Genomic DNA, 26,973 nt, shown 5'->3' on the forward strand with positions numbered 1-26,973 from the left:
CTTGATTCTTCCTTCCCCTCCCCTGACATCTAAACTATTGTGAGTTCTGTTGGCTCTATTCTAAAATAGTTCCTGAGTTTGTCCTCTTCTCACTATCTCCACTGTTCCCATTGTCATCTCTCATCTGTGCTATTCCACCTATCATCTCTGCCTCCTGGCTCCCACTCTTGCCCCTGAGAATCTGTTCTTCCAGATCACTATCCTGTTTAAAATCCTCCAGTGGCTTCCAATCACAACTGGATAAAATGGAGCCCTCTATGATCAGGTACCCATCCTTGACTTCCTTTCTTCCAGTTGCTCTTTGGCTCCCCATGCTCCAGGCACACCAAGATGGATCCTGCCTCAGTCTTCACCCTGACTGTTCCCTCAGCTCTTCCCAAGGCTGGTCCTGGGTCCTGCTCACCATGACATCTTCACAGAGACCTTCCTGACCACCCTGCCTCTAGTAGCATTTGCATGGCCGCTGTCCATGCACTTATTCTCCCTCAGTGGTTTCTTTTCTACACAGCACTTATCATGATTGTGAAGTACCTTATTTATTTTTTGTGTGTACATGTTGATTTTCTGTCTTACACTGGAAGGTAAGCTCCATGAGGACAGCATCCAGGCCAGACATGTTTGGTGCTGCAACCTCAGCTCCTAGATTGATTGGTTTATAATGCTGAAGAACTGAAAATATCCAGCCACAGAAAAAACATTTGGAAAATTACAGAATGTACATATCTCCAGCACCTCCTCATCCCCCAGGAAGCATCACTGGGGCACATTCACCAAAGATATGACAATATCAACTTGCCACTCCAAGCCTATGCAGCCTAGCCTTTCAGGACTATCTTCAGGATTAATTCCCAAGGTATACTCACCCCCAAGTGTGATACCTTGTGCTTGGACCAAAGTCTGTATAGAAACCCAACTTCTCCCCTAGCCACATGGTTAAGTCATTGTTCCCCATATAGGGCTTAGAAGCATCACTCTCCAAAATTGTTATGAAATCTGCACCTGTTCAGAAAAAAAAAAGGTAGCATACAGTGGTGAATCACAGCAAGGCAAAAAACAATTAGCAACACTTTATTCTTGACCCTTAACCTTTTTTTCTTTACTGATAAACCCAAAAACAAAGCAATTTTTAGTGAGTCACTAGAGGGAAGTGGCTCAAATCTGAGCTCTAAAGGAATTTTCCCACGTTTAGAATGCAATTAAAACATGAAACCCCTCCAGGAACTACCGAGAAGGATAAAAATTTTCAAATGTGCTCAACATCATTCCCAAAATTTCAAATAATCTTAATGCATTTCTCAAATATCCAATTTATGTTCAGAAACAAGAGAACGGTGCACCACAGCATTTTATTCCAGGACAGACAGCTCCATAGTACTGACCCAGAATTAAGTTGACTGGCTTTTTTAGATCTTGGCCAGGTGTGCCTTGGAAGCCTGTAATCAGACTAAAAAAGGGCTAAGGGGCAAAGAAATGTCTTAGTGGTATTACATCCATATAGACACTCAGACATGTCTCAGGAGGCACGCTTATCATTCAGAATAACCAGAACAGGTTAGTCCTTTACTTATCCTGCTCCATACACCCGTGGTTGGTCTAAGAACCAAAAACACTCTCATATTTCAAAGATGCTTCAACAGAATGAGCACCCCAGAGCATTGAAACAAATCAAATTGGCCCTAGGTCTGTTGAAAGCAATTTGCTTCACAAATCAACCTCCCTCTGACCCATGAAGGGGGCCAGCCCCTCCACACCTGTGGGTATTTCTCATCAGGTGGGACGAGAGACTGAGAAAAGAAATAAGACACAGAGACGAAGTATAGAGAAAGAACGGTGGGCCCAGGGGACCGGTACTCAGCATATGGAGGACCCGCACCGGCCCCAGTCACTGAGTTCCCTCAGTATTTATTGATTACTATTTTCACTATCTCGGCAAGGGGAATGCAGCAGGAGAACAAGGTAATAGTGGGGAGAAGGTCAGCAGGAAAACATGTGAGCAAAGGAATCTGTGTTACAAATAAGTTCAAGGGAAGGTACTGTGCCCGGAAGTGTAAGTAGGCCAGATTTATGCTTCTCTACACCCAAACATCTCAGTGTAGCAAAGAGTAACAGAGCAGCATTGCTGCCAGCATATCTCGCCTCCAGCCACAGGGCGGTTTTCTCCTATCTCAGAATAGAACGAATGTATAATCGGGTTTTACACCAAGACATTCCATTCCCAGGGACATGCAGGAGATGGAGGCCTTCCTCTTATCTCAACTGCAAGAGGCCTTCCTCTTTTACTAATCCTCCTCAGCACAGACCCTTTACGGGTGTCAGGCTGGGGGACAGTCAGGTCTTTCCCTTCTCATGAGACCATATCTCAGGCTGTCTCAGTCAGGGGAAACCTTGGACAATACCCAGGTTTCCTTGGGCAGAGGCCCCTGTGGCTTTCCACAGTGCATTGTGCCCCTGGTTAATCGAGAATGGAAAATGGCGATGACCTTTACCAAACATAATGCCTGTAAACATATTGTTAACAAGGCACATCCTGCACAGCCCTAGATCCCTTAAACCTTGATTCCATACAGCACATGTTTCTGTGAGCACAGGGTTGGGGCTAAAGTTACAGATTAACAGCATCTCAAGGCAAAACAATTTTCTTAGTACAGATCAAAATGGAGTTTCTTATGTCTTCCTTTTCTACATAGACACATTAACAGTCTGATCTCTCTTTCTTTTCCCTACAACCCATTCTGCCTTTTGATCCAAGTCTTCTGGTCCCCAACAGTGGGTCCCTAGGTGGCAGAAGCTACTAGCAGGGGCATCCCTAAGAACAACAACACAACATGAATCCCCTGAAGATACTCAGTATGAGGAGTTGCTCAGAATCAACTGAATTGATTGCTCTCAAACAAAGACAGGAGTGGTTACAGAAGCTCAGTCCCCCTGCAGCTGCCTGCCAAAGTAAAGCGTTTTTGAGGTGAGTTTATGACCATCTGCTGGTCATAAATTTAATTTAATACCTGTATTAAGTTATGGCTTATGACCATGCTGAAAATAAAAGTAACAATAATAGTTTCTCAAAACCTGGAACTAATTCCAGGAAGACTTACCTGTTTCATTGAGCAGGTGAGCTGATCTTTCTAGACTAGACCATCCTTCATTGTCATATCCAAACCTGAAAGGCCAGATGGCAGCAGAGACCTCTTTGGCTGGTGCCTGAGGAATTGTTTTAATAGTAGTTTAGGATGACTGTGAACAATGGCAGTTTCAGTGACCCACTTTTCTTCACTCTTCTCTACCAAAATTCTTATTTCAGCAAAGCAATTTCCTTAGACATTTTCCCACATTTAATCCATGAAAATAAGGAGATATTAGCTATATAGCATTCTCAAATTAGTCTTCTGTGAACTTCTAGCTTAAGTTTGGAAGTTAGGAGGGATGTTTGAAAAGTGAGTTTTGTAATAAGCACTGCTTATAATAGTAAAAAGTTAGAAACAGCCTGGCTGTCCATCAACAGGAAAATGAATAAACAAATGGTGCTATGTGGAATGGAACACTACACAGCCCTAATAAATGAATTAGGGCTACATAGGTCCACAAGAAGGAATCTCAGAAAGATGATTTTAAACTTAAAAAAAAAGTATGTTGCAAAATACATACATCAGATGTCATTTAGAAGAAAAAAATATTGTCTAGGGATCTGTCATATATGGTAACAATAGAAAGGAATTCATGAAAGTGCTAAAAAAAATCACAATACTCAGGGTAGTGTTTACTCTTGCATGGGAAATGAATCACACAGAGGGATACGGAGGGGCCTTCAATATATTGAAGAAGTGGTCAGCCTATTCTAACCTAGTTATGAATGATGTAACACCCTTGCTGTACTGGAAAGGTCAAGGCCCAGGAGAACAGCCCCCTTTACGAGGTCCTCTCTTAGGTTGTGAGCGAGTCAGATAACGCACTGCCCAACTCTAAGTATCCATTTCAAATGATTACCTACTAGGGTAGTGGGGGACTCAGGGAGGGAGGTGGCAATGGTTAATGGGTCCAAATAAATCAAAAGAATAAGACCTACTATTTGATAGTACAATAAGGTGACTATAGTCAATAATAATTGTATATTTTAAAATAAAGAATGTAATTGAATTATTTGTAACCCAAAGGATAAATGCCTGAGGGGATGGATATCCCATTCTCCAAAATGTGCTTATTTCACATTGCATGCTTTTATCAAAACATCCCATGTGCCCTAAAAATATATACACCTACTATGTACTAACAAAATAATTTAAATAATTTTTAAAACGGTAAAAACAGAAAAAAATCAAATGACTACCTAGCAAAGAAAGCAGAACCATCAACGGAGATTTCAAGAGGCATATTATATTTATCATGCTATCCTTTTTCTTATAACTATTCTTCTGTAGTTAATTCTAGATGTCATCACTCCAAAACATGTTATTCCTCCATTCTTTCCAGGAAATGCCACCTCCCTTCATCCAGTTGCTCAAACCAACAACATAGAAGTCTTGATTCCTTCCTTCTCCTCACCCAACAACATCTACCCTCTCAGCCAGTCCTATCAGTTCTACTTTCAAAATATATTCTAAGTCTATCCATTTATCTCCAACTCTACTTCCATTACACCAGCAAAGATCACCATCATCTCTCTATGACACAGCTGAAGAAGCCTCAGAACTTATCTCCTTGCATCCATTCTCATCCCTCTATAATCCATTTTTCACAGAGCAGCCAAATTGACATATATCATTTTTCTTCACTCTCCTGCTTGAGACACTACAGTGGCTTCCATTGCAAATAAAATAAAATCAGCATGAGAATGTAAATTAGTACAATCACAATGGAAAACAGTTTAGAGATTCCTTAAAGAACTAAAAGGAGAACTACCATTTGATCCAGCAATCCCACTACTGGGGATCTACCCAAAAGGAAAGAAGTAATTATGTTAAAAAAGACACTTGGACACACATGTTTACAGCAGCACAATTCATAATTGCAAAGATATGGAACCAACTTAAGTGCCTATCGACCAACGACTGGATAAAGAAAATGTAGTATATAAATACACCATGGAATACTACTCAGCCATGAAAAGGAACAAAATAATGTCTTTTGTAGCACCTTGGATGGGGCTGAATGCCGTTATTCTAAGTGAAGGAACTCAGGAATAGAAAAACAAATATTGTATGTTCTTACTTATAAGTGGGAGCTAAGCTATGAGGATGCAAAGGCATGAGTTATACAATGAACTTTGGGGACTTGGAGGGATGGGTGGGAGGAGGTAAGGGATAAAAGACTACATCTTGGGGATGGCAGGAAAATGGCAAATAGGAGGCAAAACTAACTTGCAGCTCCCACTTCAACAGAGAGGGCAGCGCATGGAGACCCACATTGTGAATTTTTGCTCCAAGAACTACCACAGGAACATGCCAAGAAAGCCAAGGGAATCCACAGACCTTTTGAAGGAAGTGGATTGTTGCTGCAGGGTCCATGGGACAGCCAAGGAACTATGAGTCAGCTTGCTTTCTCAGCTGGGAGGCTTGTAGTCTGGGGCAAGTTCCTAGCCCTGCTCACCGGCTGCCTGGGCATAAACTCAGTGCTGTTGTCAGGGCACGGTTGGAGTGAGATCAGCCTTTCGTGCTGTGGGTTGCATGACAGCTGGGTGAGGCCTGTGGCTTCCAGCTTTCTCCCACTTCCCTGGCAACCTGTGTGAGACAGCAAAGGCAGCGATAATTCTCCTGGAAACATAATTCCATTGGCCTAGGATCCACACACCCATCTCCCACAGCAGCTACAGCCAGCCCAGTCCAACGAGAGTCTGAGCTCAGACACACCTAACCCTGCCCCCACCTGATGGTCTTTCTCTACCAGCCCTGGTAGCTGAAGAAAAAGGACATAATTTTGTGGGAGTACCATGGCCCCACCCACCACCTGATCCTGCCTACACTACCACAGCTGATGTGCTCTTAAAAGTGCCACGCCCTGGCTGGAGGCCAAGAAAACCAGCACACTTAACAAAAATACAACCAAGGACTCTCACAGAGTATGCTTCACTCCTCTGCTACCTCGACTGGAGCAAGTGCTGGTATCCATGGCCAAGAGATTTGAAGATGGATCACATTATAGGACTCTTTGCAGATACTCCCAAGTACCACCCCAGAGCCCAGTAGCTCTGCTGGGTAGCTAGATCCAGAAGAGAAATAATCACTGCAGTTCAGCTCTCAGAAAGTCCCATCCCTGGGGAAAAGGGGAGAGCACCACATCAAGGGAGCACCCTGTGGGACAAAAGAATCTGAAGAGCAGCCCTTGAGTCCCAGATCTTCCCTCTGACATAGTCTACACAAATGAGAAGGAACCAGAAAGACAATTCTATTAATATGGCAAAACAAGGTTCTTTAACACCCCCAAAAGATCACACTAGCTCACCAGCAATGGATCCAAACCAAGATAAAATCACTGAATTGCCAGAAAAAGAATTCAGAAGGTCGACTATTAAGCCAATCAAGGAGGCACCAGAAAAAGGTAAAGTCAGACTTAAAGAAATAAAAAAAAAAAAGATACAGGATATGAATGGAAAAATCTCCAGTGAAATAGGTAGGATAAATAAAAAAAAAATCACAACTTCTAGAAATGGACACGCTTAGAGAAGTGCAAAATGCACTGGAAAATCTCAGCAATAGAATTGAACAAATAGAAGAAAGAACTTCAAAGGTTGAAGACAAGGCTTTCAAATTAACCCAATCTGACAAAGACAAAGGAAAAAGAATTTAAAAGATAAACAAAGCCCCCAAGAAGTTCGGGATTATGTTAAATGACCAAACCTATGAATAATTAGTGTTCCCAAGGAAGAAGAGAAATCTAAAAGTTTGGAAACATATTTGAGGGAATAATTGAGGAGAACTTCCCTAGCCTTGCTAGAGATCTAGACATCCAAATACAGGAAGCTCAAAAAACACTTGGGAAATACATTGCAAAAAGATCACTACCTACGCACATAGTCATCAGGTTATCTAAAATCAAGACAAAAAAAAGAATCTTAAGAGGGATGAGGCAAAAACATCACATAACCTATAAAGAAAAACCTATCAGATTAACAGCAGATTTCTCAGCAAAAACCCTACAAGCTAGAATAGATTAGGGTCCTATCTTTAGCCTCCTTAAACCAAAAAATTATCAGCCAATAATTTTGTAGCCAGCAAGACTAAGCTTTCATAAATGAAGGAAAGATAGTCTTTTACAGACAAACAAATGCTAAGAGAATTTGCCACTACCAAGCCAGCACTACAAGAACTGCTAAAAGGAGCTCTAAATCTTGAAACAAATCCTTGAAATACACCAAAATAGAATCTCCATAAAGCATAAATCTCACAAAACCTAAAAAAACAACAACACAATGAAAGAAAACCCAAGGTATTCAGGCAACAAATAGCACAATGAATAGAATAGTACCTCACGTCTCAATACTAACGTTAAATGTAAATGCCCTAAATGCTCCATTTAAAAGACACAGAATGGGTAAGAATTTACCAACCAAGTACCTGCTGTCTTCAAAAGACTCGCCTGATACCTAAGGACTCACATAAACTTAAGGTAAAGGGGTGGAAAAGATATTCCATGCAAATGGACACCAAAAGTGAGCAGGAGTTGCTATTTTTATATCAGACAAAACAAACTTTAAAACAACAGCAGTTAAAAAAGACAAAGAAGGACATTATATAATGATAAAAGGATTAGTCCAACAGGAAAATATCACAACCCTAAATATATACGCACCTAACACTGGAACTCCCAAATTTATAAAACAATTACTACTAGACTTGAGAAATGAGATAGATAGCACCACAATAACAGTGGGGACTTCAGTACTGCACTGACAGCACTAGAGAGGTCATCAAGACAGAAAGTCAACAAAGAAACACTTAGACAATACCCTAGAACAAATGGACTTAACAGATATTTACAGAACATTCTACCCAACAACTGCAGAATATACATTCTCTTCATCAGCACATGCAACATTCTCCAAGATAGACCATATGATAGGCCACAAAACAAGTCTTCACAAATTTAAGAAAATGAAATTATAGCAAGTACTCTCTCTCAGACCACAATGGAATAAAATTAGAAATCAACCGGGTGCAGTGGCTGATGCCTGTAATCCCAGCACTTTTGGAGGCCAAGGCAGGTGGATCACCTGAGGTCAGGAGTTCAAGACCAGCCGGACCAACATGAGGCAAAACCCCATCTCTACTAAAAAATACAAAATTTAGCTGGATGTGGTGGTGCATGCCTGTAATCCCAGCTACTTGGGAGGGTGAGGCAGGAGAATAACTTGAACCTGGGAGGCGGAGGTTGCAGTGAGCTGAGATTGTGCCATTGCACTCCAGCCTGGGTGACAAGAGAGAAATTCCATCTCAAAAAAAATAAAAATAAAAATTGGAAGTCAACTTCAAAAGGAACCTTCAAAACCATGCAAATATACAGAAATTAAATAACCTGCTCTTGATCATCGTGTCCACAATGAAATCAAGATGGAAATCTAAAAATTCTTTGAACTGAATGATAATAGTGACACAATCTATCAAAACCTCTGGGATACAGCAAAGGCAGTACTAAGAAGAAAGTTCATAGCATTAAATGCCTATATCAAAAAGTTTGAAACAGCACAAATAGAGAACCTAAGGTCACACCTCAAGGAACTAGAGAAACAAGAACAAACCAAACCCAAACCCAACAGAAGAAAAGAAATAACAAAAATCAGAGTGGAATTAAATGAGATTGAAACAAACAAACAAACATACAAAAGATAAGTGAAACAAAAAGCTGGCTCTTTGAAAAGATATATAAAATTGATAGACTATTAGTGAGATAACCCAAGTAAAGAATAAGTTCAATTAGAAACAAAACAGAAGATACTACAACAGATACCACAGAAATACAAAAGATTATTCAATGCTACCATGAACACCTCTATGTACATAAACTAGAAAAACTAGAGAAGATGGATAAATTTCTGGAAATATACAGCCCTCCTAGATTAAACCAGGAAGAAATAGAAACTCTGAACAAACCAATGAAAAGCAGCAAGATTGAAATGGCAATTTAAAAGTGGCTAACAAAAAAAAGTCCAGGAACAGACAGATTCACAGCTGAATTCTATCAGACATTCAAGGAAGAATTGGTACCAATCTATTGATATTATTCCAAAAGATAGAGAAAGAGGGGATCCTTTCTAAATCATTCTATGAAGCCAGTATCACCCTAATACCAAAACTAGCAAAGGATATAACAAAAAAAGAAAACTATAGACCAGTATCTCTAATGAATATAGATGCAAAAATCCTCAACATAATACTAGCAAACTGAATCCACTAGCATATCAAAAAGATAATCCACCATGATCAACTGGGTTTCATATCAGGGATGCAAGCATGATTTAACATCAGTAAGTCAATAAATGTGATACACCACATAAACAGAATTTAAAACAAAAATCACATGATCATCTCAATAGACACAGAAAAAGCAGTTGACAAAATCCAGCATCCCTTTATGATTAAAACCCTCAGCAAAATCGGCATAGAAAGGTCACACTTTAAGGTAATAAAAGCCATTTATTATAAACCCACAGCCAACATTATACTGAATAGGGAAAAGTTGAAGGCATTCCCCTGAGGCCTGGAACAAGACAAGGATGCCCACTTTCACCATGATATTCAACATAGTACTGAAAGTTCTAGCCAGCACAATGAACAAGAGAAAGAAATAAAGGGTATCAAATTGATAAAGAGGAAGTCAAATTGTCACTGTTTGCAGACGACATAATGGTATACCTGGAAAACCCCAAAGACTCTGCCAAAAAGCTAGAACTGGTAAATGAATTCAGCAAAGTTTCAAGATACAAAATTAGTGTACACAAATTAGTAGCCCTGCTATACACCAACTGTGACCAAAGTGATAATCAAATCAAGAATTCAACCCCTTTTACAATAGCTGAAAAAATAAATAAAATAAAATATTTAGGAATATACTTAACCAAAGAGGTGAAAGACCTCTACAAGGAAAATTACAAAACACTGCTGAAAGAAATCATAGATGACACAAACAAATGCAAAGACATCCATGTTCATGGATGGGTAGAATCAATATTGTGAAAATAACACTACTACCAAAAGCAATCTACAAATTCAATGCAATTCCCATTAAAAATACCACCATCATTCTTCACAGAACCAGAAAAAATTCTAAAATTCATACGGAACAGAAAAAAGAGCCCGCATAGCCAAAGCAAGACTAAGTGAAAATAATAAATCAAAGGCATTACATTACCCAACTTCAAAATATACTATAAAGCCCTAGTCACCAAAACAGCATGGTACTGGTATAAAAACAGGCATATAGACCAATGGAACAGAGTAGAGAACCCAGAAATAAAGCCAAATGATTACAGTCAACTGATCTTTGACATCGCCAACAAAAACATAAAGTGGAAAAGGACATTCTATTCAACAAATAGTGCTAGGATAATTGACAAGCCACATGTAGAAGAATAAAACTGGATCCTCATCTCTCACCTTATACAAAAATCAACTCAAGATGGATCAAAGACTTAGATCTAACACCTGAAACCATAAAAATTCTAGAATATGACATTGAAAAAACTCTTTTGATATTGGCTTAGGCAAAGACTTCATGACCAAGAACCCAAAAACAAATGCAACAAAAACTAAGATAAATAGATGGAGCTTAATTAAACTAAAAACTTCTGCACAGCAAAAGAAATAATCAGCAGACTAAACAGACAATTCACAAAGTAGGGAGAAATCTTTGCTATCTATACATCTGACAAAGGACTAATATCCAGAATCTACAAGGAACTCAAGCAAATCAGCAAGAAAAAAAAATAATCCCATCAAAAAGTGGGCTAAGGACATGAATAGACAATTCTCAAAAGAAGATACACAAATGGCCAAAAAACATATGGAAAAATGCTCAACATCACTAATGATCAGGGAAATGCCTGACCAAAAACCACAGTGTGATACCACCTTACTCCTGCAAGAATGCCATAATCAAAAAATCAAAAAACTAATAAATGTTGGCATGGATGTAGTGAAAAGGAACACTTTTACACTTTCTGTGGGAAGGTAAACTAGTACAACCACTATGGAAAACAGTATGGAGATTCCTTAAAGAACTAAAAGTAGATCTACAATTTGATCCAGCAATCACAATCCTGGGTATCTACCCAGAGGAAAAGAAGTCATATGAAAAAGGTACTCACAAATACATGTTTACAGCAGCACAATTTGACCTTTCAAAAATATAGTACTAAATGCCCATCAATCAACAAGTGGATAAAGAAAATATGATTATATATATATGTGTGTGTGTGTGTGTGTGTGTGTGTGTGTGTGTAATGGAATACTATTCAGCCATAAAAATGAATAAAATAATGGCATTTGCAACAACCTGGATGGAATTGGAGACCATTACTCTAAGTGAAGTGACTCAGGAATGGAAAACCAAACATTATATATTCTTGCACATAAGTGGGAGCTAAGCTATGAGGATGCAAAGGCATAAGAATGATACAATGAACTTTGGAGACTCAGGGGAAAGGGTGGGAGGACTGAGGAATAAAAGACTACAAATTGGGTACAGTTAAACTGCTCAGGTGATGAGTGCACCAAGATCTCAGAAATCACCACTAAGTAACCTATTCACATAACCAAACACCACCCGTTCCCCAAAAACCTATTGAAAAAAAATGTAACCACAAAAAAAACTACATATTGGGTACAGTGTACACTGCTTGGGTGACAGGTGCACTAAAATCTCAGAAATCACCTCTAAAGAACTTAATCATATAACCAAAAACCACCTGTCCAAAAACTATTGACAATGGCTAGGTGCAGTGGCTCACGCCTGTAATCCCAGCACTTTGGGAGGTCAAGGGGGGCAGATAACTTGAGGTCAGGAGTTCGAGACCAGCCTGCCCATCATGGTGAAATCCCATCTCTGCTAAAAATACAAAAATTAGCCGGGCATGGTGGTGTGCGCCTGTAATCCCAGCTGCTCCGGAGGCTGAGGCAAGAGGGTTCGCTTGAACCCAGAAGGCAGAGGTTGCAGGGAACCGAGATCATGCCACTGCATCCCAGGCTGGTTGACAGAGTGAGACTCCATCTAAAACATTAAAAAAAACTATTGACATTAAAAATAATGCTAATAATAAAATGAAAATAAATAAAAAATAAAAGCAGCACTTCTCGCTGTGTTCTACAAGGCCCTGGTATGGCCCTCCCCAGCCTCTCCACGTCATCTTCTACTACTCTTCACAGAGCTTCAGCCATGCCAGTCACCCTGATGTCCCTCAAACACACCAGGTGTGGTTCTTCCTCAGTCCTTTATATGTGTTCCTTCTGCCGACATCCCAGGCCTCACAACTTCTTTCTCAACTTGCAAATTTCATCTCAAATGTCACCTCCTCAGACAGCTTTCTCTAATCCCCCATACCCAGTTAACCTCCATTCTACAATCCTGTTTCCTTCATGGCAGCTTGATCTAAAAGGAGACTATTTCTTTATTTGTTCTCTAAATACTATCATTCTCCCTTACTAGAATGCAAACTCTGGCAAGGCAGGTTCTTGTCCAACTTGTTTATATCTGTATCACTAGCACCAGGTAATAAAGAAACATTCAGTAATCATTAGCCAAATGAATGAATGAGCAAATGACCAAAAGAACAGGTATTAAATCCAATTCAAATAACTCCTTCCAAAAAGAATTCCTGGATGACATTAGGTATCCTTTTCTGATGGACATTATGTTGCAATAATAATGACCGACAGTTAAAGGAGCATGTAATGATGGTCTACTATTATCTACTTGTTAAGAAATAGTTACTTAGTTCTGAATACCTGCCAAGCACTCTGTAAGTTACTGGAAGTACAAAGATCAAGAAGAGAAACATGGTCTATGTTCTCAGTGTAGCTTTTTATTCAAAATGAAAAATGTTCCTGGTAGTACAGATTGCTAAAATTCAAAGTCAACCCTCAACAATTTCTATTTTAACCAAAACTGTAACTCTGACTGCATTATGAAACACACTAGACTTTTTATCAGATCAGATAGAAAGCACAACATTCAATTACTTATTCTTATTTCTGCCCACTGTTCTAAAACAGAAAAGGATACTAAAACATTTAAAACTGCAGATAGCAAGAGAGGAAAGAAAGAGACAAGAAAAGTTTTACTACCTGTCAAGGCATAAGCTACCCATAATGTGCAAAATCAAGAATTATCTGTAAGAGTTTTCCTAAAGAAACTCACATTGCTGTATTCAGCAATATCTACCAAGAAGTACAGAAAATCCAATATAAAATAGTTTCTTATTTCATAGCGACATGGTTTGGATCTGTGTCCCCACCAAATCTCATGTTGAATTGTAACCTCTAGTGTTGGAGTTGGGGCCTGGAAGTGACCAGATCATGGGGGTGGAATTCTCATGAATGGTTTAGCACCATACCCTCGGTACTGTTCTCTAATAAATAAATAAATAAATAAATAAATGATAAAACACCCCTTTTGGTGGTGTTGTAATAGTGAACGACTGAGTTCTCATGAGATCTGGTTGTTTTAAAGTATGTAGCACCTGCCAGGCGTGGTGGCTTATGCCTGTAATCCCAGCACTTTGGGAGGCAGGCAGATCACAAGGTCAGGAAATCAAGACCATCCTGGCCAACACGGTGAAACCTGTCTGTATTAAAATATTAAAAAAAAAAAAAAATTAGCCGGGCGTGGTGACATGCCGCCTATAGTCCCAGCTATTCAGGAGGCTGAGGCAGGGGAATCGCTTGAACCCAGTAGGCAGAGGTTGCAGTGAGCCGAGATCGCACCACTGCACTCGAGCCTGGCGGCAGAGTAAGATTCCATCAAAAAAGAAAAAAATGTGTATCACCTACTCGCTCTCTCTCTTGTTCCTGCTCCACCACATAAGATAACTAGCTCCCTGTTTCCCTTTCACCATGATTGCAAGTTTCCTGAGGCCTCCCCAGAAGTAGAGCAGATACCTCCATGCTTCCTGTGCAGCCTGTAGAACCGTGGGATAATTAAAATTCTTCTTTATAAATTACCCAGTCTCAAGTATTTCTTTATGGCAGTGCAAGAACAAACTAATACACATAGTTTAGATGTGTTAAATCATGAATGGCAGAAATAGCTCCATAAAACAAAAGCATCAACAATTTGCCTCTCGTGTATGGGCCTACCCTATTCCAAGAATCCAACTTCATAAAATAATCCCACTACCTTATCAGTCTGGCACATAAGGGTTAAGGAGATAGGGTCCAGGGCTCTGAAGTCATCAGATCCAGGTTCAATCAGAATGGTAGAGTGTACAAATATATGCACATATATATATACCATATAAAATTCTATTTCAAGGTTTTTAATTACTTACCACTTTGCCCAGTTTTCTCTCATAGGCTTTATGCCGTAGTCCTAATCCCAACAATCCCACACCAACAAGCAGCCACAGAACTAAACAGAAAAGAGAAATAGTTGTTTTTTTTTTAAATAAATAAACTAAATTTGCTGACACTGAACTTCAGCGCCTCAGCTCCAGCGCCATGGCACCCTCCAGGAAGTTCTTCATGGGGGAGCTGGAAGATGAACGGGTGGAAGAAGAGTCTTGGGGAGCCCATTGACACTGAACATGACCAAGGTGCCAGCTGACACCGAGGTGGTTTGCTCTCCCCCCACTGCCTATATCGACTTCACCCAGCAGAAGCTAGATCCCAAGATTGCTGCGCCTGCACAGAACAGCTACAAAGTGACTAACGGGGCCTTTACTGGGTAGATCAGCCCTGGCATAATCAAAGACTGCGGAGCTACTTTGGTGGTCCTGGGGCACTCAGAGAGAAGGCATGTCTTTGGGTAGTCAGATGAACTGATTGAGCAGAAAGTGGCCCATGCTCTGGCAGAGAGACTTGGAGTAATGGCCTGCATTGGGAAGAAGCTACATGCAAGGGAAGATGGCATCACTGAGAAGGTTGTTTTTGAGCAGACAAAGGTCATCACAGATAAGGTGAAAGACTGGAGCAAGGTCGTCCTGGCTTATAAGCCTGTGTGGGACATTGGTACTAGCAAGACTGCAACACCCCAACAGGCCCAGGAAGTACACAAGAAGCTCCAAGGATGGCTTAAATCCAATGTCTCTGATGCAGTGGCTCAGAGCACCCGTATCATTTATGGAGGCTCTGTGACCAGGGTAACCTGCAAGGAGCTGGTCAGCCAGCCTGACGTGGATGGCTTCCTCCTGGGTGGTTCTTCCCTCAAGCCCGAATTCCTGGACATCAATGCCAAACAATGAGCCCCACCCATCTTCCATACCCGTCCTACCAAGCCAGGGACTAAGCAGCCCAGAAGCCCAGTAACTGCCCCTCCCCTGCACATGCTTCTGATGGTGTCATCTGCTCTCTTTTGTGGCCTCATCCAAACTGTACCTTCCTTTACTGTTTATATCTTCACCCTGTAATGGTTGGGACCAGACCAATCCCTTCTCCACTTACTATAATGGTTGGAACTAAATGTCACCAAGGTGGCTTCTCCTTAGCTGAGAGGTGGAAGGGGTGGAATTTGCTCCTGGGTCCCCTAGGCCCTAGTGAGGGCAGGAGATAAACCATCCTCTCCCTTCTTACACCGTGAGGCCAAGATCCTCCCATCACCTCTTCCATGGTGCCCACTCCTGTGTGTGCTCTGTATGTGAACCACTCATATGGGAGGGAATAAATACACTGCACTAGGGGAAAAAAACACCTAAATTTGTTTTAAAATAAGCTTTATAAAATTATTGAATTTATTGGCCAATGATTTTGTGCAGAGGGGAAATGTGTAGTTCTTGGGTTAATTTTCATGTGTGACATGTGTACATCGACAACTCTTTAAACCCAGATTTCAAGAATTTTCCCTAAAAATGTTCCAAGGACCATGAGCTTAAAGTAAAAATAAGTCATAAAACACACGAGAAAACAAGTTTCCATGAGCAGGAAACAAAGGAAAAAAACACCCTGCAGAATCAAGCCAACAAAGAGACAGATGTTGGAACTCTCTGAATCAGAATATAAAACAAGTATGCTTATTATATTTACAAAAATAAAAGAAAGTATTCAAAAGTATGACTAGGGAACATGAGACTAAAATAAATAATCAGAAAATTTTTAAAAGAAATCAAATAGAGTTTCAGAAATAAAAAGATAATTATAATAATTGAAATTAGAAACTCAAAGACAATCACATTAGACAAAGCTGAATAGAGAATTAGTTCAAGGGGCAGCCCAAAACATAGAGGCAGAAATATGAAAGAGGTTAACAGCAATGGAAAACAGAATAAGAAAGTCCAACACATATCTAATTGGAGTCAAAAAGAAAGAGAAAGAATGGCAAAGAAGCAATATTTGCAGAAATAATGTTGAGAATTTTCCAGAAGTAATAAAAGACATGACTCTTCAGATTCATAAAGCCTGAAGACTACCAAGCAAGATGGAGGAAAAAATCTGCATCCGGATGTATCGCAGTGAAACTATGGAACACCAAAACAAAGAAAAATCTTAAGAGCTGCCAAAGAGAAAAGACAGATTATTTTCAAAGGAAAAACAATTACACTGACAGCTGACTTCTCAACAGCAGAAGACAGGAGAATAATATCTTCAATGTGCTGAGAGAAAAACAACCAACTACTAAAAGAATAGATATTGAAAGTATAATTTCCAAACTAGAAAGAGGAGTGGGGAGGAGAGGCATAAGGAAAAAAAAAAAAAACCCTAATCAATGAAAAAAAATCAAAAAGAAAAAGGAAAAAACATACCTAGAAAAAGTGGAAAATGAAAAAGAAAAGTAACATGATCAAATTAAATAAATATACATTCAGAAATCATGGTAAAAATAGATTAAACCCTTAAAAGACAAAAATTGACATTCTGGAAAACGCAAAACAATGAAAACAGTAAAACATTAGTGGTTGCCAGGGGTTTGGAGGAGGAATAGATGATTAGGTGGGGCATAGGGGATGTTTAGGGCACAGAAAGTATTCTGTATGATACTGCACTGAGGGATCCATGTAATTATACATTTGTCAAAACCCCTAAACTGTACAAAACTAAAAGTGAACCCTAATGTAAACTATGGCCTTTGGGTGACAATGATGTATCAATATAGGTTCATTTATTATAACAAATGTATCATTCTGGGGAGTAATTTTGATAGTGGGGGGTGCTGTATGTATGTGGGGGCATGAGGCATATGGAAAAATCTCTGCGCTTTCCATATAATTTTCCTATGAACCTAAAATTGCTCTAAGAAACTCGTCTTTTAATCACACAAAAATGACTAAATAACTGTAAATAAACTGTTTCAAATGCCTCGATTTGATAAGTGAATTAAAGAATTATGGTTCTTAACAATAACAAAAAAAAGACAAAGACTGTCAGGATTAAAAACAAAAACTGCTAGTTATTTGTTTCAAGGAATATACCAAAGCATAAGAAAACACACACAAAAAAATCTCATTTCTCCCTAAGTTTAAATAGAAATAGAATCTTTTCTTTTCTTTTTTTTTTTTTTTTTTTGAGTCAGAGTCTCATTCTGTCATCCATGCTGAAGTGCAGTGGCACCATCACTGCAGCCTTGACCTCCCAGGCTCAAAAGATCCTCCCACTTAGCCCTCGCCTTCCCTAGTAGCTGGGACTACTGGGACTACAGGTGCACCACCACAAATGACTGATTTTTAAATTTTTTGTAGAGATGGGGTCTCACTACATTGCTTATGCTGGTCTCGAACTCCTGGCCCCAAGCAATCCTCCTGCCTTGGCCTTTCAAAGTGCTGGTATTACAGAAGTGAACCACTGCACCTGGCCAAATATAATATTTTAAATTAAGATGAAACATATATGAAGGTTTTTATATAATGGTCTGTTTTGTGATACTTCTTTTGGAAATACATAGAGAACTTATATAGCTTCTTAATTGTTTTGTATATCTTTACACTATAATATTTTGTCTCCTTTGTAAAGCACCAAGTCCTTGAAGGTGGAGACCATTATTCACATGTCTTTGTATCCTACTTAACAACTACTTAACACACTATCTGCACATTAAATACATTTTTATTTAATCCAGTCTATTTTAAATTAGTTTACTATATTGAATAGTAAACTAATTTCATGTTTGAGATTTTAGTTCATCAGCATCCCAAACATTAACATAATCTCCCCCAAAAAAGGAAAACAAGAAATGGAGTAAATATTCTCAACCATTAGAACAAATTATTTTGGAAATTCTGCATGTTGAATTCTCTTATCTATGTTAGAAGTAAAATAAAACCAATACAGAGTTTTTATGGTGGAAATGGCATGATATCAGAGATTTGCTTTAAAGTACAAAAAAAAGTAGAGAAATAGATGGCAGAATAGGAACAGCTCTGGTCTGCAGCTCCCAGCATGATCGACACAGAAGACATGTGATTTCTGCATTTCCAACTGAGGTACCTGGTTCATCTCATTGGGACTGGTTGCACAGTGGGTGCAGCCCACAGAGGGTGATCTGAAGCAGGGTGTGGCATCACCTCACTGGGAAGTGCAAGGGGTCAGAGGATTTCCCTTTCCTAGCCAAGGGAAACCATGACAGACTGTACCTGGAAAAACAGGACACTCCCGCCAAAATACTGTGCTTTTCCCATGGTCTTAGCAACCAGCAGAACAGGAGATACCCTCCCACGCCTGGCTTGTTGGGTCCCACACACAGGGAGCCTTGCTCACTGCTAGTGCAGTAGTCTGAGATCAACCCCCGAGGTGCAGCCTGGTTGGGGGAGGGGCATCCGCCATTGCTAAGGCTAGAGTAAGTAAACCAAGCAGCCAGGAAGCTCGAACAGGGTGGAGCCCACCACAGCTCAGCAAGGCCTACTGCCTCTATGGACTCCATCTCCTTAGGCAGGGCATAGCTGAACAAAAGGCAGCAGAAACTTCTGCAGACTTAAACGTCCCTGTCTGACAGCTCTGAAGAGAGCAGTGGTTCTCCCAGCATGGCATTTGAGCTCTGAGAACAGACAGACTGCCTCCTGACGTAGGTCCCTGACCGCCATGTAGCCTAACTGGGAGACACCTCCCAGTAGGGGCTAACAGACACCTCATACAGGTGGGCGCCAATCTAGGACAAAACTTCCAGGGTAAGGATCAGGCAGCAATATTTGCTATTCTGCAATATTTCCTGTTCTGCAGCCTCCGCTGGTGATACCCAGGCAAACAAGGTCTGGAGTGGACCTCCAGTAAACTCCAACAGACCTGCAGCTGAAGGACCTGACTGTTAGAAGGAAAACTAACAAACAGGAGGGAATAGCATCAGCATCAACAAAAAGGACATCCACACCAAAACTCCATCTGTATGTCACCAGCATCAAAGACCAAACGTAAATAAAACCACAAAGATGGGGAGAAAACAGAGCAGAAAAGCCAAAAATTCTAAAAACCAGAGTGCCTCTTCTCCTCCAAAGGATCACAGCTCCTCACCAGCAATGGAACAAAGCTGGACGGAGAATGACTTTGACGAGTTGACAGAAGTAAACTTCAGAAGGTAGGTAATAACAAACTTCTCCAAGCTAAAGGAGCTGGTTCTAACCCATTGCAAGGAAGCTAAAAACCTTGAAAAATGTTAGACGAATGGCTAACTAGAATAAATAGTGTAGAGAAGACCCTAAATGACCTGATGGAGCTGAAAACAATGGCACAAGAACTTCGTGATGCATGCACAAGCTTCAATAGCTTATTCGATCAAGTGGAAGGAGGATATCAGTGATTGAAGATCAAATTAATGAAATAAAGTGAGAAGACAAGTTTAGAGAAAAAAGAGTGAAAAGAAATGAACAAAGCCTCCAAGAACTTTGGAACTATGTGAAAAGACCAAATCTAGGTTTGATTGGTGTACCTGAAAGTGACGGTGAGAATGGAACCAAGTTGGAAAACACGCTTCAGGATATTATCCAGAAGAACTTCCCCAACCTAGCAAGGCAGGCCAACATTCAAATTTAGGAAATACAGAGAACACCACAAAGATACTCCTCAAGAAGAGCAACCCCAAGACACATGATTGTCAGATTCACCAAGGTTGAAATAAAGGAAACAATGTTAAGGGCAGCGAGAGAGAAATGTCGGGTTACCCACAAAGGGAAGCCCATCAGACTAACAGCAGATCTCTTGGCAGAAACCCTACAAGCCAGAAGAGAGTGGGGGCCAATATTCAACATTCTTAAAGAAAAGAATTTTCAACCCAGAATTTTATATCCAGCCAAACTAAGCTGCATAAGTGAAGGAGAAATAAAATCCTTTACAGACAAGCAAATGCTGAGAGATTTTGTCACCACCAGGCCTGCCCTAAAAGAGCTCCTGAAGGAAGCACTAAACATGGACAGGAACAACCGGCACCTGCAAAAACATGCCAACCAGTACCATGCAAAAACATGCCAAATTGTAAGGACCATCAATGCTATGAAGAAACTGCACCAATTAATGGGCAAATAACCAGCTAACATCATAATGATAGGATCAAATTCACACATAGCAATATTAACCTTAAACGTAAATGGGCTAAATGCCCCAATTAAAAGACACAGACTGGCAAATTGGATAGTCAAGACCCATTAGTGTGCTGTATTCAGGAGACCCATCTCACATGCACACACATATAGGCTCAAAATAAAGGGATGGAGGAAGATCTACCAAGCAAATGGAAAGCAAAAAAAAAGCAGGGGTTGCAATCCTAGTCTCTGATACAACAGGCTTTAAACCAACAAAGATCAAAAGAGACAAAGAAGGCCATTACATAATAGTAAAGAGATCAACAAGAAGAGCTAACTATCCTAAATATATATGCACCTAATACAGGAGCACCCAGATTCATAAAGCAAGTCCTTAGAGACCTACAAAGAGACTTAGACTCCCACACAATAATAATAGGAAACTTCAACACCCTACCGTCAATATTAGACAGATCAATGAGACAGAAGGTTAACAAGGATATCCAGGAATTGAACTCAGCTCTGCACCAAGCGGACCTAATAGGCATCTACAGAACTCTCCACCCCAAATCAACAGAATATACATTTTTCTCAGAACCACATCACACTTATTACAAAATTGACCACATAAATGGAAGTAAAGCACTCCTCAGCAAAGGTAAAAGAACCAAAATCATAACAAACTGTCTCTTAGACCACAGTGCAATGAAATTAGAACTCAGGATTAAGAAACTCACTCAAAACCACACAACTACATGGAAACTGAACAACCTACTCCTGAATGACTACTGGGTAAATAATGAAATGAAGGCAGAAATAAAGATGTTCTTTGAAACCAATGAGAACAAAGGCACAATGTACCAGAATCTCTGGGACATATTTAAAGCAGTGTGTAGAGGGAAATTCATAGCACTAAATGCCTGAAACAGAAAGCAGGAAAGATCTAAAATCAACATGCTAACATCACAATTAAAAGAGCTAGAGAAGCAAGAGCCAGGAAATTCAAAAGCTAGCAGTAGGCAAGAAATAACTAAGATCAGAGCAGAACGAAAGGAGATAGAGACACAAAAATCCTTCAGAAAAATCAATGAATCCAGGAGCTGGTTTTTTGAAAAGATCAACAAAATTGATAGACCACTAGCAAAACTAACAAAGAAGAAAAGAGAGAAGAATCCAATAGACATGATAAAAAATGGTAAGGGGATATCACCATCGATCCCACAGAAATACAAACTACCATCAGAGAATACTACAAACACCTCTATGTCAATAAACTAGAAAATCTAGAAGACATTGATAAATTCCTGTAAAAATACACCCTCCCAAGACTAAACTAGGAAGAAGTCGAATCTCTGAATAGACCAATAAAAGGCTCTGAAATTGAGGCAGTAATTAATAGCCTACCAACCAAAAAAAGTCCAGGACCAGAAGGATTCACAGCCGAATTCTACCAGAGGTGCAAAGAGGAGCTGGTAACATTCCTTCTAAAATTATTCCAATCAATAGAAAAAGAGGGAATCCTCCCTAACTCATTTTATGAGGCCAGCATCATCCTGATACCAAAGCTTGGCAGAGACACAACAAAAAAAGAGAATTTTAAACCAATATCCCTGATGTACATCACCGCGAAAATCCTCAATAAAATACTGGCAAACCGAATCCAGCAGCACATCAAAAAGCTTATCCACCAAGATCAAGTTGGCTTCATCCCTGGGATGCAAGGTGGGTTCAACATATGCAAACCAATAAACATAATCCATCATACAAACAGAACCAAAGACAAAAACCACATGTTTATCTCAATAGATGCAGAAAAGGCCTTTGACAAAATTCAACAGTGCTTCATGCTAAAAACCCTCAATAAACTAGGTATTAATGGAACATATCTCAAAATAATAAGAGCTCTTTATGACAAACCCACAGCCAATATCATACTGAATGGGCAAAAACTGGAAGCATTCCCTTTGAAAACTGGAACAAGACAGGGATGCCCTCTCTCACCACTCCTATTCAACATAGTGTTGGAAGTTCTGGCCGGGACAATCAGGCAGGAGAAGGAAATAAAGGGTATTCAATTAGGAAAAGAGGAAGTCAAATTGTCCCTGTTTGCAGATGACATGATTGTATATCTAGAAAACCCCATCGTCTCAGCCCAAAATCTCCTTAAGCTGATTAGCAACTTCAGCAAAGTCTCAGGATGCAAAACCAATGTACAAAAATCACAAGCATTCTTGTACACCAATCACAGACAAACAGAGAGCCAAATCATGAGTGAACTCCCATTCACAATTGCTTCAAAGAGAATCAAATACCTAGGAATCCAACTTACAAGGGATGTGAAGGACCTCTTCAAGGAGAACTACAAACCACTGCTCAATGAAATAAAAGAGGGTACAAACAAATGGAAGAACATTCCATGATCACGGGTTGGAAGAATCAATGTCGTGAAAATGGCCATACTGCCCAAGGTAATTTATAGATTCAATGCCATCCCCATCAAGCTACCAATGACTTTCCTCACAGAATTGGAAAAAACTACTTTAAAGTTCATATGGAACCAAAAAAGAGCCCACATAGTCAAGACAATCCTAAGCAAAAATAACAAAGCTGGAGGCATCAGGCTACCTGACTTCAAACTATACTACAAGGCTACAGTAACCAAAACAGCATGGTACTCATACCAAAACAGATATATAGACCAAGGGAACAGAACAGAGGCCTGAGAAATAACATCTCACATCTACAACCATCTGATCTTTTACAAACCCGAGAAAAACAAGAAATGAGGGAAGGGTTCCCTATTTAATAAATGGTGCTGGGAAAACTGGCTAGCCATATGTAGAAAGCTGAAACTGGATTTCTCCCTTACACCTGGTACAAAAATTAATTCAGGATGGATTAAAGACAAATATTAGACCTAAAACCATAAAAGCCCTAGAAGAGAACCTAGGCAATACCATTCAGGACATAGGCATAGACAAAGACTTCATGACTAAAACACCAAAAGCAATGCAACAAAAGCCAAAATTGACAAATGGGATCTAATTAAACTAACGAGCTTCTGCACGGCAAAAGAAATTACCATCAGAGTGAACAGGCGACCTACAGAATGGGACAAAATGTTTGCAATCTATCCATCTGACAAAGGGCTAATATCCAGAATCTACAAAAATTTATAAGAAAAAAACAACTCCATCAAAAAGTGGGCAAAGGATATGAACAGACACTTCTCAAAAGAAGACATTTATGCAGCCAACAGACACATGAAAAAATGCTCATCATCACTGGCCATTAGAGAAATGCAAATCAAAACCACAATGAGATACCATCTCACACCAGTTAGAATGGCAATCATTAAAAACTCAGGAAACAACAGATGCTGGAGAGGATATGGAGAAATAGGAATGTTTTTATAATGTTGGTAGGAGTGTAAATAAGTTCAACTATTGCGGAAGACAGTGTGGTGATTCCTCAGTGATCTAGAACTAGAAATACCATTTGACCCAGCAATCCCATACTGGGTATATACCCAAAGGATTACAAATCATGCTACTATAAAGACAGATGCACACGTATGTTTATTACAGCACTATTCACAATAGCAAAGACTTGGAACCAACCCAAATGTCCATCAATGATAGACTGGATTAAGAAAATGTGGCACATATACACCATGGAATACTATGCAGCCATAAGAAAATGAGTTCATGTCCTTTGCAGGGACATGAATGAAGCTGGAAACCATCATTCTCAGCAAACTATCACAAGGACAACAAACCAAACACCGCATGTTCTCACTCACAGGTGGGAATTGAACAATGAGAACACATGGACGCAGGGCGGGGAACATCACACACCGGGGCCTGCTGTGCGGTGGGGGGAGTGGGGAGGGATAGCATTAGGAGAAATACCTAATGTAAATGACGAGTTGGCATGGCACATGTATACCTATGTAACCAACCTGCACATTGTGCACATGTACCCTAGAACTTAAAGTATAATTTTTTTAAAAAAGTAGAGAAGATAGCTGTTAACAACATGGCAAAATGTTGAGAATTGCTGAAACTAGATGAAGGATACATGAGGGATCATTATACTCTTTAACTTCATATGTTTAGAATTTTATATAATCCATTTTTTTAAGAATGTAAAACTATACTTACAAAGTTTCATGTATTTTTCACTCTTTCCAAAAAGCACTTTAGAACTGTTTTTTGTTTGAAGAAGCAAGTCAAGGTTTTTCTTAGAACCAAATAGCATATTCAGTCCAATAATTAACATCACTGTCCCTGTTATAAGAGAAAGAAAGAATATGTTATAGTCTGATCCAAAAATCCTTCCAATGTTGTATTCCAGCAGCTGAGATTTCTTTTAAAGGAACATACCCTGGAAATTCATGTACTGATTTAATTTATCTCAGAACCTAAACAATTACTCTAGTAGTGCTTTTGATAACTGGAAAATATCAGGTAGGGTTCTAGGAATCGTGCTTTAAATGAGAGGACCCCAGCCTTTTCCCGATGCATATTTCTTTGAATTTTTTGAGTATTTCCTAGTTGTTAGGTTGCTGAATGTGTTTGTGACTGACTGTTGGGCAGGGGACAGTGAAGCCTTCTGAGCTCCCACAGGGATGCAATAAGAGCCCTTCCGTGCACCAGGTTGAGGATCACAAGGGAGTATACGTAGGCTCTTAATATGGCAGTGCTTGTTGTGATAATTCTGCCCCAGGATGTGAGGGCACAGAGGCCTCACAGAGGATGCATGCTGGAACTCACAGTGTGCCAACAGGCCAGCCAATAAAGTGGAGCTAAATTGGGATGCGCAACAAACTAGCTTACACTTGAAGTTTACTTACTTCATCTAAAACCATACATACTAAGAATGGAAACAGACATATGCTGCCATATGGAAATTAATAAATTAAGGCATTTAAGAAATGTCAAGTAAAAGTCAGAAGCCAAGCAAAAACAGTGCTGTCCAATTTTCCAGGAAATAGCAGGAGGAACCCAGAAAATAAATTTATAGCTAAATTCTGATATAATAAAGATTCTTTTCAACTCGGTTGTATTAAAAGCTACTCTGAATATTACCAACATTTCTTGGCTTTTGTGGCCTCATCAAATAACATCACTCTTATTTTTCTTTAAAGTTCTTAGTTGTGTGAAGCTGTAATTATGCACTGTTTCTACAATCCCATAAGCAGTGAGAAGAAACTAAAAAAAAAAACTCATCGTTCATAAAATGCTAAAGAAACAAACTCATGCATGGAATAGCTCTTACTTTCATTTGTTTTCTTCTCATGGCAGATCCCTAAGCAAGCTGGCATAAGAAAAAAAGGAGGGCATTGGACAAGAAAACAAAGCAGGAGAGAGTACACACACCTGAAAGAAATCAGAAGAAATACAAAGTTTGCAAAGCCAAGGTTACCACGGAGGAAATGCAGCAATGTGTTTCTCTCATTAGATGAAAGCTTGAGTATTTACCAGAAGTACCAAATTCTCCAAGTTAATTCAAAAATATTTCATGTAATTTTAAAATATATCTTTCAAACCAGCCTCTCCTGACAGATGTCTAGCTCATGGGGTAGAAAAGCATATGGCAAAATGTACAGAGTAGTTGGATGTCTGTCAGGGCACCAGGGGAACTGTAACAGAACCTAGGGAGATGTAATCCCAGCACCTTGGGAGGCCGAGGCAGGAGAATTGTGTAAGCCCAGGAGTTCGACACCAGCCTGGGCAATAAAGTGAGACCCCATCTCTACAAAAAATAACATAATCAGCCAGGCATGGTGGTGTGCGCCTGGAGATCCAGCTACTTGGGAGCTTGAGGGGAGACCTCAAGGATACAGGGAGCTATTATTGCACCACTGCACGCCAGCTGGGGCAACAGAACAAGACCCTGTCTCAAAAAAAAAAAAAAAAACACAGAACCCAAATAGAAGCCTTCACTTCTCCTGAGTAGCACTCACACAACTGTAATTTCTTAAGTATTTGTCTCATTTTATATATGGTGTTTCCCCCATTCAACTAAAGCTCCAGGTAGGCAAGGACAGTGGGTGTTTTTAATATTTCAGCAGCTGGGAATGGTAGATAAAGTAGACCAGAAGAGTGAGAGGGTGGGAAAGGGGGCAATGATGAGAAATTGATTAATGGATACAATGTACCCTGTTAGGGTGATGGATACTCTAAATGCCCTGACTTAACGACTATGCAACCTATGCATGTAACAAAATTGCACTTGTACCCCACAAATTTATACAGATTAAAAGGTGAAAAAATAATCTTCAGTATCTGGCATTGTTCCTGGAACATAAGGTACATGATCATTTTTTTTTTTCAAAATGTAGACAACAAGTGAAATCGTGTTAATGTTTTTAATGAATAAGTGAACAAATGAACAAG

At 39.7% G+C, this 26,973-nt stretch overlaps 1 protein-coding gene, 1 long non-coding RNA gene and 1 pseudogene across 2 annotated transcripts in view; 2 read left to right on the plus strand and 1 right to left on the minus strand.

Annotated features, from left to right (window-relative positions):
- Nucleotides 1–26,973, minus strand: part of CWH43 (cell wall biogenesis 43 C-terminal homolog) — a 79,930-nt gene that overhangs the window by 34,273 nt on the left and 18,684 nt on the right. Inside the window, exons 8-11 of the mRNA XM_032135682.2 lie at nt 24,736–24,861; nt 14,468–14,547; nt 3,093–3,198; nt 864–999 (exon numbers count right to left, since the gene is read on the minus strand). Coding sequence (XP_031991573.1) covers nt 864–999; nt 3,093–3,198; nt 14,468–14,547; nt 24,736–24,861 — 448 coding nt within the window. The remainder of the gene's footprint in view (nt 1–863; nt 1,000–3,092; nt 3,199–14,467; nt 14,548–24,735; nt 24,862–26,973) is intronic.
- Nucleotides 647–26,487, plus strand: LOC131381659 (uncharacterized). Its single transcript, XR_009210538.1, has 3 exons — nt 647–853; nt 2,768–2,959; nt 25,879–26,487. It is a non-coding gene; the product is annotated as an uncharacterized LOC131381659 (long non-coding RNA).
- Nucleotides 14,607–15,379, plus strand: LOC116456844 (triosephosphate isomerase-like; annotated as a pseudogene).

The sequence above is a fragment of the Hylobates moloch genome, unplaced genomic scaffold (genome assembly GCF_009828535.3).
Source record: "Hylobates moloch isolate HMO894 unplaced genomic scaffold, HMol_V3 SCAFFOLD_17, whole genome shotgun sequence".
In the NCBI taxonomy this organism is placed as follows: Eukaryota; Metazoa; Chordata; class Mammalia; order Primates; family Hylobatidae; genus Hylobates; species Hylobates moloch.